Here is a 14255-nt window from a genome sequence, read left to right on the forward strand (position 1 = left end):
TCTTGTTCCTGTGCAGGGAGACTTGTCCTGCTTTTACACATGCTAATATAGACATCTGAAAGCCAACAGTGCTTATACAATATATACACAGAGAGAGAGTTAATGCTAAAAAGATGTCAGCCAGATAACCTAACCTTCCCAGTGCATTACCTCAGTTCCAAAGTTTTCCACAGGCCCCGGCCGTATTAATTTCAGCAAATTAATTTTACTTCACAAAAGCTTTTGGTTAGTTTGGGATTAAGGCCTTTTGCAGAGTTCATTGTTTTCCTAAGATGCCTTGTTTTGCCATAATGTTTAGATGCCTGGTTCTATAGGAATTTAATCTCCCTGCTCCTCCAGCAGTTCTGTTCTCTGCTTTAGTGCAAATTGATGATGGAAGATAGCAGTGGGCCTTTCTGCTTCTATTTAACATGTCAGCAGGAAAAGCCATCTGTTTGCAATTATGGGTACGGCCGAGTTGAAGGATCAGCATGGCAGATTTTATAAAATGATAGGAAACCTTTATCAATTCATAACTCCTCGTGTCATACAGAGGAATATATTTCATTTGAAATAATTCATCTTTTTTACAAAATTAAGGAATGCACCATGAGATTAATATCCAGAGAGAATGCCCTGTGCTCTCAGAGGAGGAGTCATGCTGTCTCTGTCAAAGGGCTGCAGCAGTGGCTTGGGAAATGTTTTCTGATAGTTTTTGGTTTCGTACAGCGCCCTTTAAAGCCCTGCTCCCTAGCAGAGGGTCAATGCCAAATGCATCAGGAATCTTCAAGATGCAAAGCAGAGATGCGGGCCTGAGAACTGCTCCAACCTGCCGACACCTCATCCTGGTGCACATGGGAGTGAACCAAAGGGCAGAGTGGTGCCTGGCAGATTGGGCCAGTGGCCAGAACCAGGCTGGCCTTCAGGAAACAAGTGTGTTTTTAAAAGCAGGATGCGCCTGGGGTTTTGAGAGACGGAGTTTTTGTCTTTCTTTCCCCCCAGTGATTAAAAATGGGTGTTGGAGAAAGGTGCCAGATGGACAGCTCACCCTGCCCCCTGGGAACAGGCAACAGAAGTGCGAGATTCCCATCCCCTCCCTCCTGCTTCTCAGGGATCCATCTCTCTTGATGAGAGGAGAGCTCAGTCTCCACGGTGCTTTCAGAGCATGGCTAGCCTGTGCCGGTTGCAATGGGTGGGTTGTGTGGTGCGGGCACCAGTCCGTGGGGTCTGAGACCCACCACACAGTTACTGAGCCATTGGGAAGCAATGGAGGGCACAGCTGTCTGTCTGCCTAGTGGGCAGGTCTGGGATCTGGGTCCTCCGGCCCAGAGGAGTGCCCTCGCTGCCAGGCTAGAGAGGCATTCTCTCTCTGGCCCCTGGCTCTCGTCTGTTCTACAAAGTGGAACAGCTTCAACAGGAGAGGCTGAGAGAGATCCCCTGGGTTAGCCGATAGCCTGGTGGTTAGGGCATTCACCTGCAAGTGGGTGAGTTGGGTTCAAGCTCCTCTCCAACATGCAGATCAAACCCAGGACTCCCCCTCCCAGCTGAATGCCCTAACCACGGGGCTATTGGGTAGAAGGGATCACCACCACCACCTCCTCCCGAGCTCTGTGAATCTCAACCTTTGGTTCACAATTTAATTTCCTTTTTACTAAAACCCAGAAGGGTTAAAATGCCTGAAATCAAACAGAATGTTATGTTTGGAAAAAACTCGTTTTGGATCAGACTCCTCAAGTCGCCAGAATTCTGGCAGAGGTTGGGTTTCAGGCTCTCCCAAAGTGATTTTCAGAACTGTTGGCTCGCTCAAAACAGTGATGCGCCCAGCTGTATTCCTCCCCTCTGCAGGTCATGCAAAGGGGGGACTCACCCACTGGGCCAAGGGGAAGCTCACTCTCCTGGTTAGTCTCCTTCACCCCCACCTCATTTCTAGGAGGTGTGGGGAGCTCTTGAGACAGGCTGAGTAAAAGACTGCATACGCTCCCTCCCTATTCCGCCAGCTCTCCTCTGGCTCTTTGAAGGCCATTCGTGGCTGGCTGCAGGCTGCCTTGCAAGTTTGCTCTATAGTATCTGACTGCTTCCCACAAGTCAGTTAGAACAAAGAGAATTAACTTGAGGGACATGGGGCCACAGGGGCCGTGGTGGCTCAGATGTGTTCAGCAGGGACTTTCTGTCTAATGCTGCTGTAGGCCAGAAATACTATCCTGGCCTTTTTCCTAGACAATTCTCTGCACTGCTGCTTTCATTCCTTAGTCAAAAGAAGGAATTTCTGTTGCCTGCCAGGGTCTTGCTCTTAGTGGTTCTTGAGGGTACTTTTGAGGGTACTCTCCCGATTCCTACATCATGGCAAAGCTCAACATTTGACTCCACGTTTTGGAGCCTCCTTCTCCAAAGTGGTTAGTTGGTCCAGTCCTTAAACGTTATGCGTGGTGGTCTGCTGGGGGGCCTCCTCAGTTCTAGCTAGAAGGGAAAGTCAAGGTGTGTTGGATTGGGCCATGTGTATGTGATTGCTCTGCTGTTGCTGAGTGACTGCGTCTCCCTGGGGAGCTGACTCAGGTTGCCTGTGAGAGCTAGAGACCAAGCTTGCCGTGCTTACAAACAGAGGCAAAGGAATGCAGCATTCGGCTGTTAAAAATAATGTTTCCCCTGTTTCATGTCTGCAGGAGACAGGTATGCTAAGGAAGCCACGTGAAAGGCTAAAGTCAGACACTTGGGACCACGTGCATAAACAGATAAAGTTGCATTCTAAATCTGTGAGCACCGATACTGCAGCCGTGCTGTAAAGCAAATCTTTGCCCAGTTTGGGCACAGAGCCCTGGGTTTCTGACTGTTATGGGTTATAAGCTCCTCCTCTCAAGGGTCTGGGGATGGATTCCCTATGTGAAAGGCGCGTGTAGCATGCAGAGGTCACCAGCCCAGAATAATACAAACTGCATCTTAGCTAAAAGCAGGGGGCATTTGGTAGCGCACTGTCTGGTCATATTTTTCCAAAGCTCAAACAAAAGGTCATAGGGGGAATGGGCTATGCAGACCCTTCTTATAGGATTGGTTATAAAAACCTTTTAGCTTCCTGTGCTGCAAACTACAGCACTGCAGAGAATTCACCTTGTTTTCAAAGCTCTGAAATGCTGGGCACGTTGTGGGCTGCTGCAGCTACCTGCCTACAGAGCTCATCTGTGCGGCTCCGCTCTGCTCTGCGCCCAGTAAGCACCGCTCATCTCAATGCATTCCCCTTTTCGGTGGGCTGCTTGGATCTGCTCCCAGCGGGTTACCATCCAGGGGAAGGGGAACAAGAATCCTGCTTCTCAAAGAGAAGAGGAAACTCTCTGCAGCGAGGGCTGGGGGAGAAGCAGCTTCTCTTCCTGGCAGAGAGAAAGGGGAAGAGATCTTACAGAAGCCCCTCTGCTGGTGCAAAGGCTGCAAAGCTGGAGGGAGTTTGGTCAGAGAACAATGTGTCAGGCTTAGAAATCCGCTCTGGGATTCAGTAAGGAAGTTCTAGAAAATAGGGGCCACTCTCTCCTGGAAAATGTGGGATTTTTAGGATGCACATGCCAGCATCTGGTTGAGTGAGTGGATATCATTGCTTTGCCAAAGCACCAGTCCACTCTCAGGTTGTAAACCTGCTCTGGACCCCTCAGCTAATGCCAGCACCACCTAGGGTGATCAGATAGCAAGTGTGAAAAATCGGGATGGGGGTGGGGGGTAATAGGCCGCTATAGGAACAGTCCCAATATTTGGGGCTTTTTCTTATCTAAAGTCGGGACATCGGGTCACTCTAGCACCACCACAAATGCTGTAACAAACTCCAGACAATCACCTCCCACCCTGGAGAAGCCACATACCCAAACATACTGGAGAGGGGGACAGAGACATTAAAGGGGCAAAAGTCCTGGACTAATTGCCAAGCTCCAGGCCGCTTTGAGTGCTGCTGAAACAGATACATTGCAAGGGAGCTGAGCAGCAGAATTCCAGAGCCCCATAGATCAGTCTCCAGAGCATCCAACCCTTCCCCACTTCTCCATCGCAGAGAGGAATCCAGAGGAAAGTAACCACGCTTCCCCTGGAGCCTGGGATCACGAACAGAGCGATCCTAGCACCCATCCAGCATCTGGGCCTCCCCACAGGTCCTCAGCTCCTGCTGAGACAGGCTAGGAATCTCTTAGCACCTGCTCTGTTATACTCTGAGAGGCATCTGTCCCTGCAAACCCTTCTCACAATGAAGAATGATATTGTTCATCATACTAGCTGCAAGGACTGCATTAGCGTATCATTCATCCTGCAAAATAACCCTGTCTCCAAATTGTTCCTACTTTCCAAGGCGTAGTGGCACATGCAAACCTTACATCATCTGCTTCTGTACCACCCAGGAGCTAACAATGCTACCATGAAGACCTGTATAGATGCTCCACCAGAAACCTGCTTGCATGCACATGAATGTTGTACTAATTACCTTCACAGCAAATGGTACGTGATGAAGGTGTAGCAAAACACACCGTGCATTGCTTACCCCATATACCTGCCTGTAGAGGTGTGTATGGGCCTGGGTAATTAATCAACACTGAACGCTGGACTGAGCTGGCCTGCTCCCAGTGCAGGTGCGGGGCTCTGGGGATGAGTGTAAAGGACCTGGAGTCAGTGGGAAGGAGAACCAGGCACAGGGAAAAGTGACCATGTGCTTTCTGTGACCAAATCTACCATCATTACTGTTCTGCAAGATGGAGAAATGGTGGCAATTCCTGCTCCAGGGATAATTTTCATGCCCCCGTGTGCTGTGGAGGGCAGTTCACATATGTACTATGAAAGGGACTGTGGCTTTCTTTGGTACAGGTAATGTGTGACTCACTCCAGCTGTGAAGTGGGTGGCTGGCAGGCCGCTTGCTGCTCAGCCCTGTTGGTTTGTTGGGGTGGGTGCGTGGGACGGGACCGCTGGGCTCCCCACGCTGAAGATGTTTGTTCCTAAAGGAGAAGGAATGTTCTGGCTTCATTTAAAACACCACAGCTGTTGGTCACGTTGAAAACATTTATTGTTACCAAAGCAAATTCAAAACATAAAAGAATTTTTTTAAAAAAAGTCTCAGACTTGAGCCCCATAGAGAAGTTCACATCCGCCTGTCTTCCAACTCCTGTGCAGCACTGTGAAGCAAGGGCTGGGGCTATAGAATAAGGGTGCCAGAGATTCACCTGGGATAGCCCATCTCTCTGGAGAACTGGCCATCCCCATGTATGCCTGGGCAGCTCCGGGCTGTGTATCTAGGTCTAGGGCAAGCGGTGCGTTCAGTCCATGTACACGACAACCTTGTGTAAAAGGGGGATGGTAGCACTGCCTCTCACCAGTCATTTCTGGGGCCTGTAAGCTCCTTGAGCTGGAGCCAGCATCTAGAGCTAGGTGAAGTGTTGAGTTAACTCATTCTCTGCTCTCTCCCTCCTTCTTTGGCCTCTCCCAGCCTGCAAAGAAATCTTTCACTCCACACTCACACCTTTGACCCTCCCCAAAATACATTGCGATGCTTGCAACAGCATTCGTTCGCAACATGCAGGGCTGATCTGCCTTCCCAGGAGACCCCCTGAGGGGGGCTGTGACACCTTGGGCAGGGAATGCGCATGTCAGTGCAGTGCCTGGTGCAAGGGGGCCCAGCTCACAGACAGCTAGGTGCCACTGAAGTACAATGATAAATACTGTTGAGCAGAGGAAGATGTGGCCCCTGCCCCCAGGAGCATGAAGCCTGAGTAACCAGCCCCAATGATTCAGACACGCTGTGCCTGGGGTGAATGGCAGGAGAGGTCTGTCTGGCGTTTGTGAGATGCGTTTGTGAGAGTGACTCCTGCATAGCAGCGTTAGCTCTGGTGGGCTGACTGGAAGAGGTGAGATGTGAATGAAATGAGGGTGGGTGGGAGGGAGCTGAATGGGGGCGGGGGAAAGGCAGAAAAGAGACTAGGAGATGGTACAAAGGGAGCAGCAGTTAGAGGAGCAGCAGGAGGGAATGGGAGCAGAGTTGTGTGGCAGCATGTGCTTGGCACTCACTGGTGACTCCGGTCCGATGCCACAACGTTCTTTCTGCTGCGCATCACTGGAGAAATGATGTATTTTTCCCCTGTGATTCTGGCACCCTGAATCCCAGAGAGAGAGAGAACCCCAATGGTGCAAGAGGACAGGAAGCACTAAGCCAAGCCTGGGATCTGGGGTCAGATGAAGGGCCAGAGCCACTGTGAAATAATTTGATTCACCAGAACATGATGCAACCTGAGGATGCCCAGGCCCAGACCAGGCTGCAGTGGGTTCCTGACATTGGTGGTTACATGAGACTTTTATAAGAAACCTATTTCCAGGGCAATTTAGAATCTTTGTTTCCCATTACCTTTGATCATGACAAAGGAGAGATGAAGCTCATAATGTTCTCCTGTCTGAATGGGATTAATGTGAACAGTCTTTCCATGCTTTTCTGAGGGTTCCCAACAGGCACCCCCAGCCGTTTGGCCAATCCCTGCTTGGCCTGATGCAGCTCTGTGGAGTGACGGGGAAAATAACTTCTCACACCACTTGGAGACAAAACCGAGATTTAATTTTAGTCTGAGCAGAGACTCAGCTCGGGCAGGCTTTGCAAAGAAACTCGAACTGCTTTTGTCTCTGTACAGGGATGTGGCATTTTCAGGTAGCAAGGCTGGAGCCAGGAAATGCCCCTGGATGCTGCACCGAGAGGTTCATGCAAACCCAGGCCAAAACCAGTTCATTAGATTTCACACACATGAATGTGCTGATAAACTGCCAGCCCAGCTGTGTGGAGTGATGGAAATTCAGAGTTGTTTTCCTGAGCTTGTCTGCTGATTATTAATGAGCAATTAGTTTCCATAAGTATTCGACCGCAGGTTTCCTTTGTGGGTTATATCGTTTCATGATGTATGCCCGTAGAATCTAGTGACCTCAGCTGAGGTCAGGCCTTCACTGCGGCAGGCCCTGCCCTAGAAAGTTTAGTCTGTGCACAGTGTTACAGGAATGCTCCCTGTCTGTGTATAGGTAAATTGTTCATGGGTAAGATGCCAGTAGATGGTGCTCAGGAATATGCGCCCTAGTTGCTGGATGTTGTAGGACTGATGAAACTTGTAGCCATGCACTGGCTCCCTATGGCAAGGCTCAACACCCAGGTGGTGCAAAGCACTGCCATCCAGAGCTGGTCTCATTTGACTCCCACTTTGCACAGGTGTAAATGACGAGACAAGGCAGGGGTGAATCAAGCTCTCTGAGCCTGATTCTCGGGTGCTCCTGTTCTGAGCTCTGCCACTGATCCACTGAGCAGCCTTGGGCACCTAGGGGAAGGGTGCTGCATGAGTGAATTAAAAGACTAAATGCACCCTGACAGCTGAGGCTGCTGCTCTGGCTTGCTTATGTGTATAAAGGAAATGCACCCTCTTTTCAAGGAGCAGCTGTGACATTTCCATGTGTGTTTGTAGCCTGAGCTGCTCCCCCTCCCTTCGCTAACAAACCTCACCTGAGCTCAGGTTGTGCATCCAAATTGTTCCCACTTGCCAAGCCTAGTCGCAGAGCTCACCTTCCCCAGCTGCTGCTGCTAGCACCTGTCTACTGAGGGACTTGGACAAGAGCAGTGAGTCAGAATAACCGTGAGTGTTGGTTGGGCTCATCTACATATGGATACATCCAGAGCAGGGGACAGCCATCTGGGAGAGCAGCTCCCCATGAGAGTGAGGTAAGGCTGTATCCATGACAGGCTCTGGTTCAAACACGCAGCGGGTAAGCTTTCTAGGGCAGGGATAGTCTCTCTCGTTGCTGGCAGTCCTGTAATAACCAAGTAATGATGGGGGTGGGGGGTGGGAGGGGTGAGATGAGAGAAAGGAAACAAAAGTACAGCGCTGGCTGGAGGGTTTTCCTTGTTTTTTGTCCAAGAGGCTCGTCAGAACCTAAAGCTGACCCACCAGGAGAGGGGTTGGCGTGAGCGGGTCCTGTGGCTGCATTTCACAGGGCCGTGGTTGGAATCGATCTCCTGTCTAAGTGCGATCGCTGGATGTCCCTGATGAGAAATGGTCGGGGGCTGAGCCATAGGCTCAGAGCTTGGGGGATGAGGGTGGGATGCAGGTGCAGAGGGGCTGCATCTCGGAACTGAGGTGCACTGGCAGAACTAGGGCGGCGGTGAGGTTGCGACTAAGGCTGCAAGAGCAGGAAATGCTGCAGGCGAGGAGGGAGAAGAGCTGTTCTCATCGTACCTGCCCAGGCAGTGCTTTCTAATGCCTGCCTTCGGCATCACTCGCCTCATTCCTGGTTCGGTTGGCTGATATAAGTCACTCTTCGGGCCGGCTCCCAGAGCCGAGAGCCGTTCCTAACTCTTATCAGTTCAGAGCTTCTGGGCACAATCAGCAGCTGAAAGGAGCTCAGAGCTGGCAGGTTTAGATGTCAAATTCTGTTCCACTGAGGCTTAGTGGATTCTTTGATCTTGATACCACCAACGCAGCTGCGAATCATTCCCCTGTTCTCACGGCAAAGCTGTGAAGTCCCCAAGAGACAGAGCGCGGCGCTGTGGTGTTCAGAGGGTCAGGGGCACTTTACCACATCCTCTGGGCCTTTGTGTGCAGCTGGCAGGACTTATCCTGGGCCACCAAGCGAGTCACGTTAGGGCAGATTTTCATTTTTTACTATCACATAAAGACGTGAAAATAGTTGAAAGAGAAGGTGCAAATTCCCTGAAAACTCCAGCCCCACATGGCTGAACAACCCCTAACCTGCTGCTATGGGCTGTGGCTCCCAGAGACCTGTTCTCCCCACCCCCCATGCAGGTGACGCCCATTGACTCGTCTTCTGCAGGATGCAGCGCTAGAATGAGGTCATATGCCCTTTTATTAAACACACTAGGAGACCTGCCAGGCCTCTGCTTCTGTGCCAGTGTGTCCTGGCAGCATCACTCTGCTTCTCACAGCCTGCCAGCATTCACGAGGCACCTTTAGGGTCATGTGGAGGAGCGTATGACCTAAGAGCTGCTTCCAATATCCCCTTCAGAGTTCAACAGCATGACCTAATAAGAGGGCATGGTAGTGACTCCATAGTGAAATCCAGACCTTCCATTGTTTTCTGCCCACTTTGGCTTTTGACTGAAGGAAGAAATTGGTTGGCTAATTCGTGGCATTAAAGCAGGAGAAGAATCTTTAGTGGGAATTTGGAAGCTAGAAGATTGACTCATTCATTTGGTGCTTAGTCTCCAGTTAGCCGGGTTTAATTGTCAACATGCCACCTCTTGATCCTGTGCTCCCCTTTTTCTCAACACAGAAAATATTTGAGAGTTTCAAATCTCTTACATCCACCCACTTAGAGAACAGGGTGTTTTACCCAGAAAGCTCATTCTAAAAAAGATAGTAATAAATCTCCATTTGCACTTTGCAACTGTCAAGTGGTTCGTAACAGGGGCAGAGTTAAGGCCGCTTGGGTGCGAGTTAGTGATAACCTTGAATGGTCTGTGTGTGTGTGAGGGTGGAGGGTGTCAAGACAGCTTGTGTCCCTGTGGCTTGTGACTTCCTATAGTGTTTTACGATGTATTTAATGTAACAGTGTCTTGCACTTGTCAGTCCAGCCAGTAACCTGGGAAAGGTTTCGTTTTGGAATAAGCATTAGAACTGCACACATTGGCTTGTAAAAAGAAAAGGAGGACTTGTGGCACCTTAGAGACTAACCAATTTATTTGAGCAAATAAATTTGTTAGTCTCTAAGGTGCCACAAGTCCTCCTTTTCTTTTTGCGAATACAGACTAACATGGCTGCTACTCTGAAAACTGGCTTGTAGGCTCTTGTTGATGTTCCTTAAGCAAACCTGCTTTCCAGAAGAAGCTTGAAATCACCTGTTCAGATAAGAGCAAACAAGACGGTGAGAATAAAGTGCAAGAGAAGAATGGGAGGCTGTGTAGGATAGTTAAGGCAATGAACCGGGACTTTGACCTGAATTAAATGCCTACCTCTGCTGTGTCACCTTGGCTTTTCGCCTTTTGTCTCCCATCTTTTTCTGTTTAGACTCAGCTCCTCAGTGCATGGGCTGTCTCTCACCTTCTCTGAGTACATACATAGTGGAGCACTGAGCTGGGTTGGGACCTTTGGGCTCTACCACACCAATGCTAATCGAAGAATGCGCTTGAGGTAGTAGGGCCTCTTCGGGGGGTGATGATATTCCCCAGCAGGTCTCCGTGCCCGGGGTGGGGGCAGATCCTCCTTTGATGCTGTTCCTATGCTGGTGCAAGTCTGCTGACTTCAGTGAAGTCAGCCCGACCTACTGTCTGTCCAAGGTACTTCTATGGCCTCCATTGTAGCAGTGTCTGAACAAAGAATTGAATTCACATCTCCTGCACCCTAGGGGAGCACCCTAACCACTAGATCTTCCTTCCCTCAGACCCTAATCTAAGTAAGAGAAGAGTGGGCACCGTGCTCTTCTCTGCTGAACTACACAGAGGCTGAAGGGGAGAGTCCATTCACACATATGTGTGCAGCTCCCTGCACAATGAAAGAGGGTCAAGGGAAAGGGCCAGTGGTCGGGGGAGGTGGGGCAGGGAGAGCAGCATAGGGCTTCAGATAGAACCGGGTGGTTGGGGCCAGCTGGCCCCAATGTGGGTGAAAAGCTCTGCATGCTCAGAACCATTTTACAGCAGCTGGTGAAGGTCGTACCAATCCCCTGCAGTATTGGGAGCCCCCTGCCACTCCTAGGCAGCCTCCTGTGTGGAGTGAAGGAGAGCGCGAGTGTCTGTTGTAGGTGGTCACTGACCCAACTGGGTTCCTCTCCCTGTGTCAGGACTGGGACGATCACTGCAAATATCTGGCTGTGGCAGAGCTAGATCCACCCCTGCTGGGCCAAATGTAGCCTGCTCGATCCAGGTCCCCTGTGGATAATGCCCTCCGCCCCCCCAGCCATAGCCTTACTCTGTGTGGACTGTGGAAGGGGGTCTCCTGGCACCTGTGAGCACTGAGGCCAGGGGGTGGGGGGCTTTCTCATGTCATTCACGCACCTCAGCCCTCCCACCTCCGTCTCTCCCTGCCCAGCTGACTGATTTGTTTACTCGCTCCGATTTTCAGTCCCTGACGGTGAGTGCCTCATGCTGGTAACAACTTTTATTTTGAATCTATGAGTTCATGCTCGTTAATCACTTCCAAATGCCCTTGTCTAAGGGCTATATTGTTTCAGCATTCAGCCACTAATTTCTGAAATCTCTGAAATAAGACTCTGTTTTCAAACATGTGCCGGAGAGTTGTTTCTTTCTGCTATATTTTTAACATATACATGTGGTTTAATTCCACAAGAGAACTGAAGGGGACATTTTTCCATCAGGTTGTGTGGGGTCCCTCCCCCCCCAGCTTTTTCTTTAGTGTTGTCTCTGCCAAACTACCTGGCTGGATGCCCCCAGCAGCCCAGTGGCTGGTACCAAATGTGACTGGAGGTTAGAGTATGTTTTCAGTATAGTCTAGGATTGCTGCCTTGCAATATACTGATAAAAGCCCCAGATGGCCCATTCATGCTCAGCTGTTGGCTAAGGATAAATGTGTCTCCTGGATACAGATAATCAAAGAGAAACTAGGCAAGAGATTTGAAACTGGGGCCAGAAGTCTCAGCAGCTACGGAGCTCCAGGATGCACCCCACCGCCTGAGCTACCTGGCTAATACACAATAAACTGCCAAACAGACCCTAACAAACATCTCCACAGCCAGATGTTGTGGATGGGTTTCAGTGACTTTTGAGCAGCATTAGTCAGGGACTCGCTATGAACAACGACCTCTAACAGCACTGGGCAGCTGCCTGTCCGATGAGGGGCAGATTAATTCTTATCCTCTTAATTTTCTGCACACAGAATGAAGACATGTTTTAGTGTTAAGTTAAAAGTGTGAGCCATTTTTGCTTTCCCGTAAGGACAGCATTGTGCAGGGGTTTGGGTCTGTGGGGTTGTCAGGTTTTTGCAAGGTGGTTACCAAGTCACCATTTGACTTATTCAAGCCTCCGAGGACCCAGTGCTTCTCTCTACTGCTCCACTGCCTGCTGACGCCAATGGAGCGGCGAGCGTGTAAAACCAGTGGAAGTGACAGAGAATCTGGCTCCAAGATTTTGACACAGCTAGAGACTGATGCGTTTGAAATGGTACCTCCAGACCAAAACCAGCAGAGAAATAGCAGAGCCCTTCTGTGGAAGTTCCACCTTTAATGCATTCAGGCAGACGTGGGAAATCGCTGTACAGATTATCCATTGATATTGATAATTCAGAATAATGAATAATTACAACTGAGAGATATGCAGTACAGAAAGGTTACCTGCTAGCTACCACACCTCAAAGCCCTTGATTGGGTCTGTGCTCAGGATTCCCAACGAAACGTTTTTCTGTGATTAAAGTTGCTTTTATGTTGTTTAGCTTTGGTAAAACTCTTTAAAACCACCGAATGCTCTTTACTGTCTATCAGATAAAATAATTATTCCAAACTCACAAGATTTCAGTCCGAAAGGGTTCTGTGCTCGAAGCACAAAGGGCCAGTTTCAAAAATAAATAAGTAAATAAAACAGATTAAAAAATAAAAGAAAAAGCCGTCAGTGGAGCATGTGGTAAAATAGGTTTTGGGAAGGAGTTGTGCACAAATTCAACACTCAACTAGCTGGAACAGCTGCTCTTCTGACCTGACTTTGAGATCAGATGAGAATTCTTCTTCTTATCATGGCAGCTCCTAGTGACCTCAACCCAGAACGGGGCTCCGTGGTGCAAGGTGTGGCACACGCATGTAGCAAGAGACCGTCCCTCCCCCAAACAGTTAACAATCTAACAGGGAAGACGGACAAATGGGGGGAGAAGGGAAACTTTATTAGCCTCATTTACAGATGGGGAAAGTGAAGCATAAGGGGATTAAGAGCCAGATTATCAGCAGAGTTTGGCGTGCTGAGTGCTGAGCTGGCTGTAAGGAGCCCAATGGAAGTTGCTGGGAGCTGAGCACTTTGGAAAATCTGGACCCAATTGTGGGTGGGAAGCCCTGGGAAATCTGGCCCCCTGTGACTTGCCTACAGAGGCTGTAGCTGAGCTAGGAATTCAGCCCAGAGCTTCTGATTCCCCGTCCAGCACCCTCACCACAAAAACTACCCTTCCTCTCTTGCTATGGAAAGCGTCTCTCTGTCCCATGCATGTGGAAGCACTTGGATGTGTCTGAGGCTCTTCTCTCCTGCACTAGGGGAGCGTGAAATGGAGTTGCATTGGCCAAGAGCTATTGTTTCTATTAGGGACAGTGAACGTGGGGTGGTTAATTCCCATCAGGCTGTGGCCTGGCTGTCCCCGGAGCTATCAACCTCTCTAGAACTCTTTGGATTACCGCACTCTACCATAGCCAGTCATGCCACTCTTTATAGTGGAAGTTACCGGCCCCTGGGACTGCACGATTCTGTGGATGGGACCCACGCTAACGGGTATTCATACGCTGCCATATTTGTGTCTCTTTCGGTGCTTCTCTATTTCAGAGAGCTTTAAAGGGGGGCCTCACATGGCACTGCCCGTGTGATTAAAGGCTGTCCCCCTTCCCCTCGAGTAGCACAGAGTCAGAAAAGAAAAGCCCATTATGTCATCTCTAGTCCATCCCCTGGGAAAAGAGTAGAATCAAAGGACTGGAAGGGACCTTGAGAGATGGTCTAGTCCAGTCCCTGCACTGAGGCAGGACTAAGTATTATCTAGACCTTCCCAGACAGGTGTTTGTCCAACCTGCTCTTAAAAATCTCCAATGATGGAGATTCCACCACCTCCCTAGGCAATTTATTCCAATGCTTAACCACCCTGACAGGAAGTTTTTCCTGATGTCCAATCTAGGATTCGTTTTTCAGTGATATTTACCTCCTCACTGCTGTGGTGCTGATAACCTCCAGCCTGAGAGCTCTTCCCTCAGGACACCATTGACAATACATCCAATCACTCACTCTGGACCTGGGGCTTTCTTTGATTCTGCTGTGTGGTAATTAACACTTTCAGAAATGTCGTTGTTTTTGTGTCAGGTTGGCCAGAGGACTTGCATCTGAGTGCCTGAAGTCAGCACCTAGATCCAGACCTGGGCGTCTTCGTGCATGCCTGGTTTTCTGGGGGGGCTGGGCAGCTGTGGTGGGTGGTCAGTGCCTCTGGAATGCAGAGCACATTTAGGTGCAGAGCTTTTACACGTCCAAGTCTGAAATTTTTGTCCACAGCACATTCCACAGAAGTAAAATCAGTGAAGCTCAGCCCCTTCCTTCGGTGTTATTCCAGGGAGCCAGATTACACGCGGCAGCGATGCTATTCTCCAGGGCAGTGGCTGT

The 14255-nt window shown here is 49.7% G+C and overlaps 1 protein-coding gene across 3 annotated transcripts in view; it reads left to right on the plus strand.

The window, feature by feature from the left end:
• Positions 1-7508: 7508 nt before the first annotated feature.
• Positions 7509-14255, plus strand: part of ZMAT4 (zinc finger matrin-type 4) — a 260600-nt gene continuing 253853 nt past the window's right edge. For 2 of the 3 annotated variants that reach the window (XR_012666151.1, XR_012666152.1), the window contains exon 1: positions 7509-7676. Coding sequence is in view for 1 of the 3 variants with exons in the window: in XM_075123468.1 (XP_074979569.1) it covers positions 7618-7676 (59 nt within the window). In the remaining 2 variants the exon portion in view is untranslated. The remainder of the gene's footprint in view (positions 7677-14255) is intronic. The other variant, XM_075123468.1, reaches the window with a different exon arrangement.

The sequence above is a fragment of the Caretta caretta genome, chromosome 26 (genome assembly GCF_965140235.1).
Source record: "Caretta caretta isolate rCarCar2 chromosome 26, rCarCar1.hap1, whole genome shotgun sequence".
Taxonomy (NCBI): Eukaryota; Metazoa; Chordata; order Testudines; family Cheloniidae; genus Caretta; species Caretta caretta.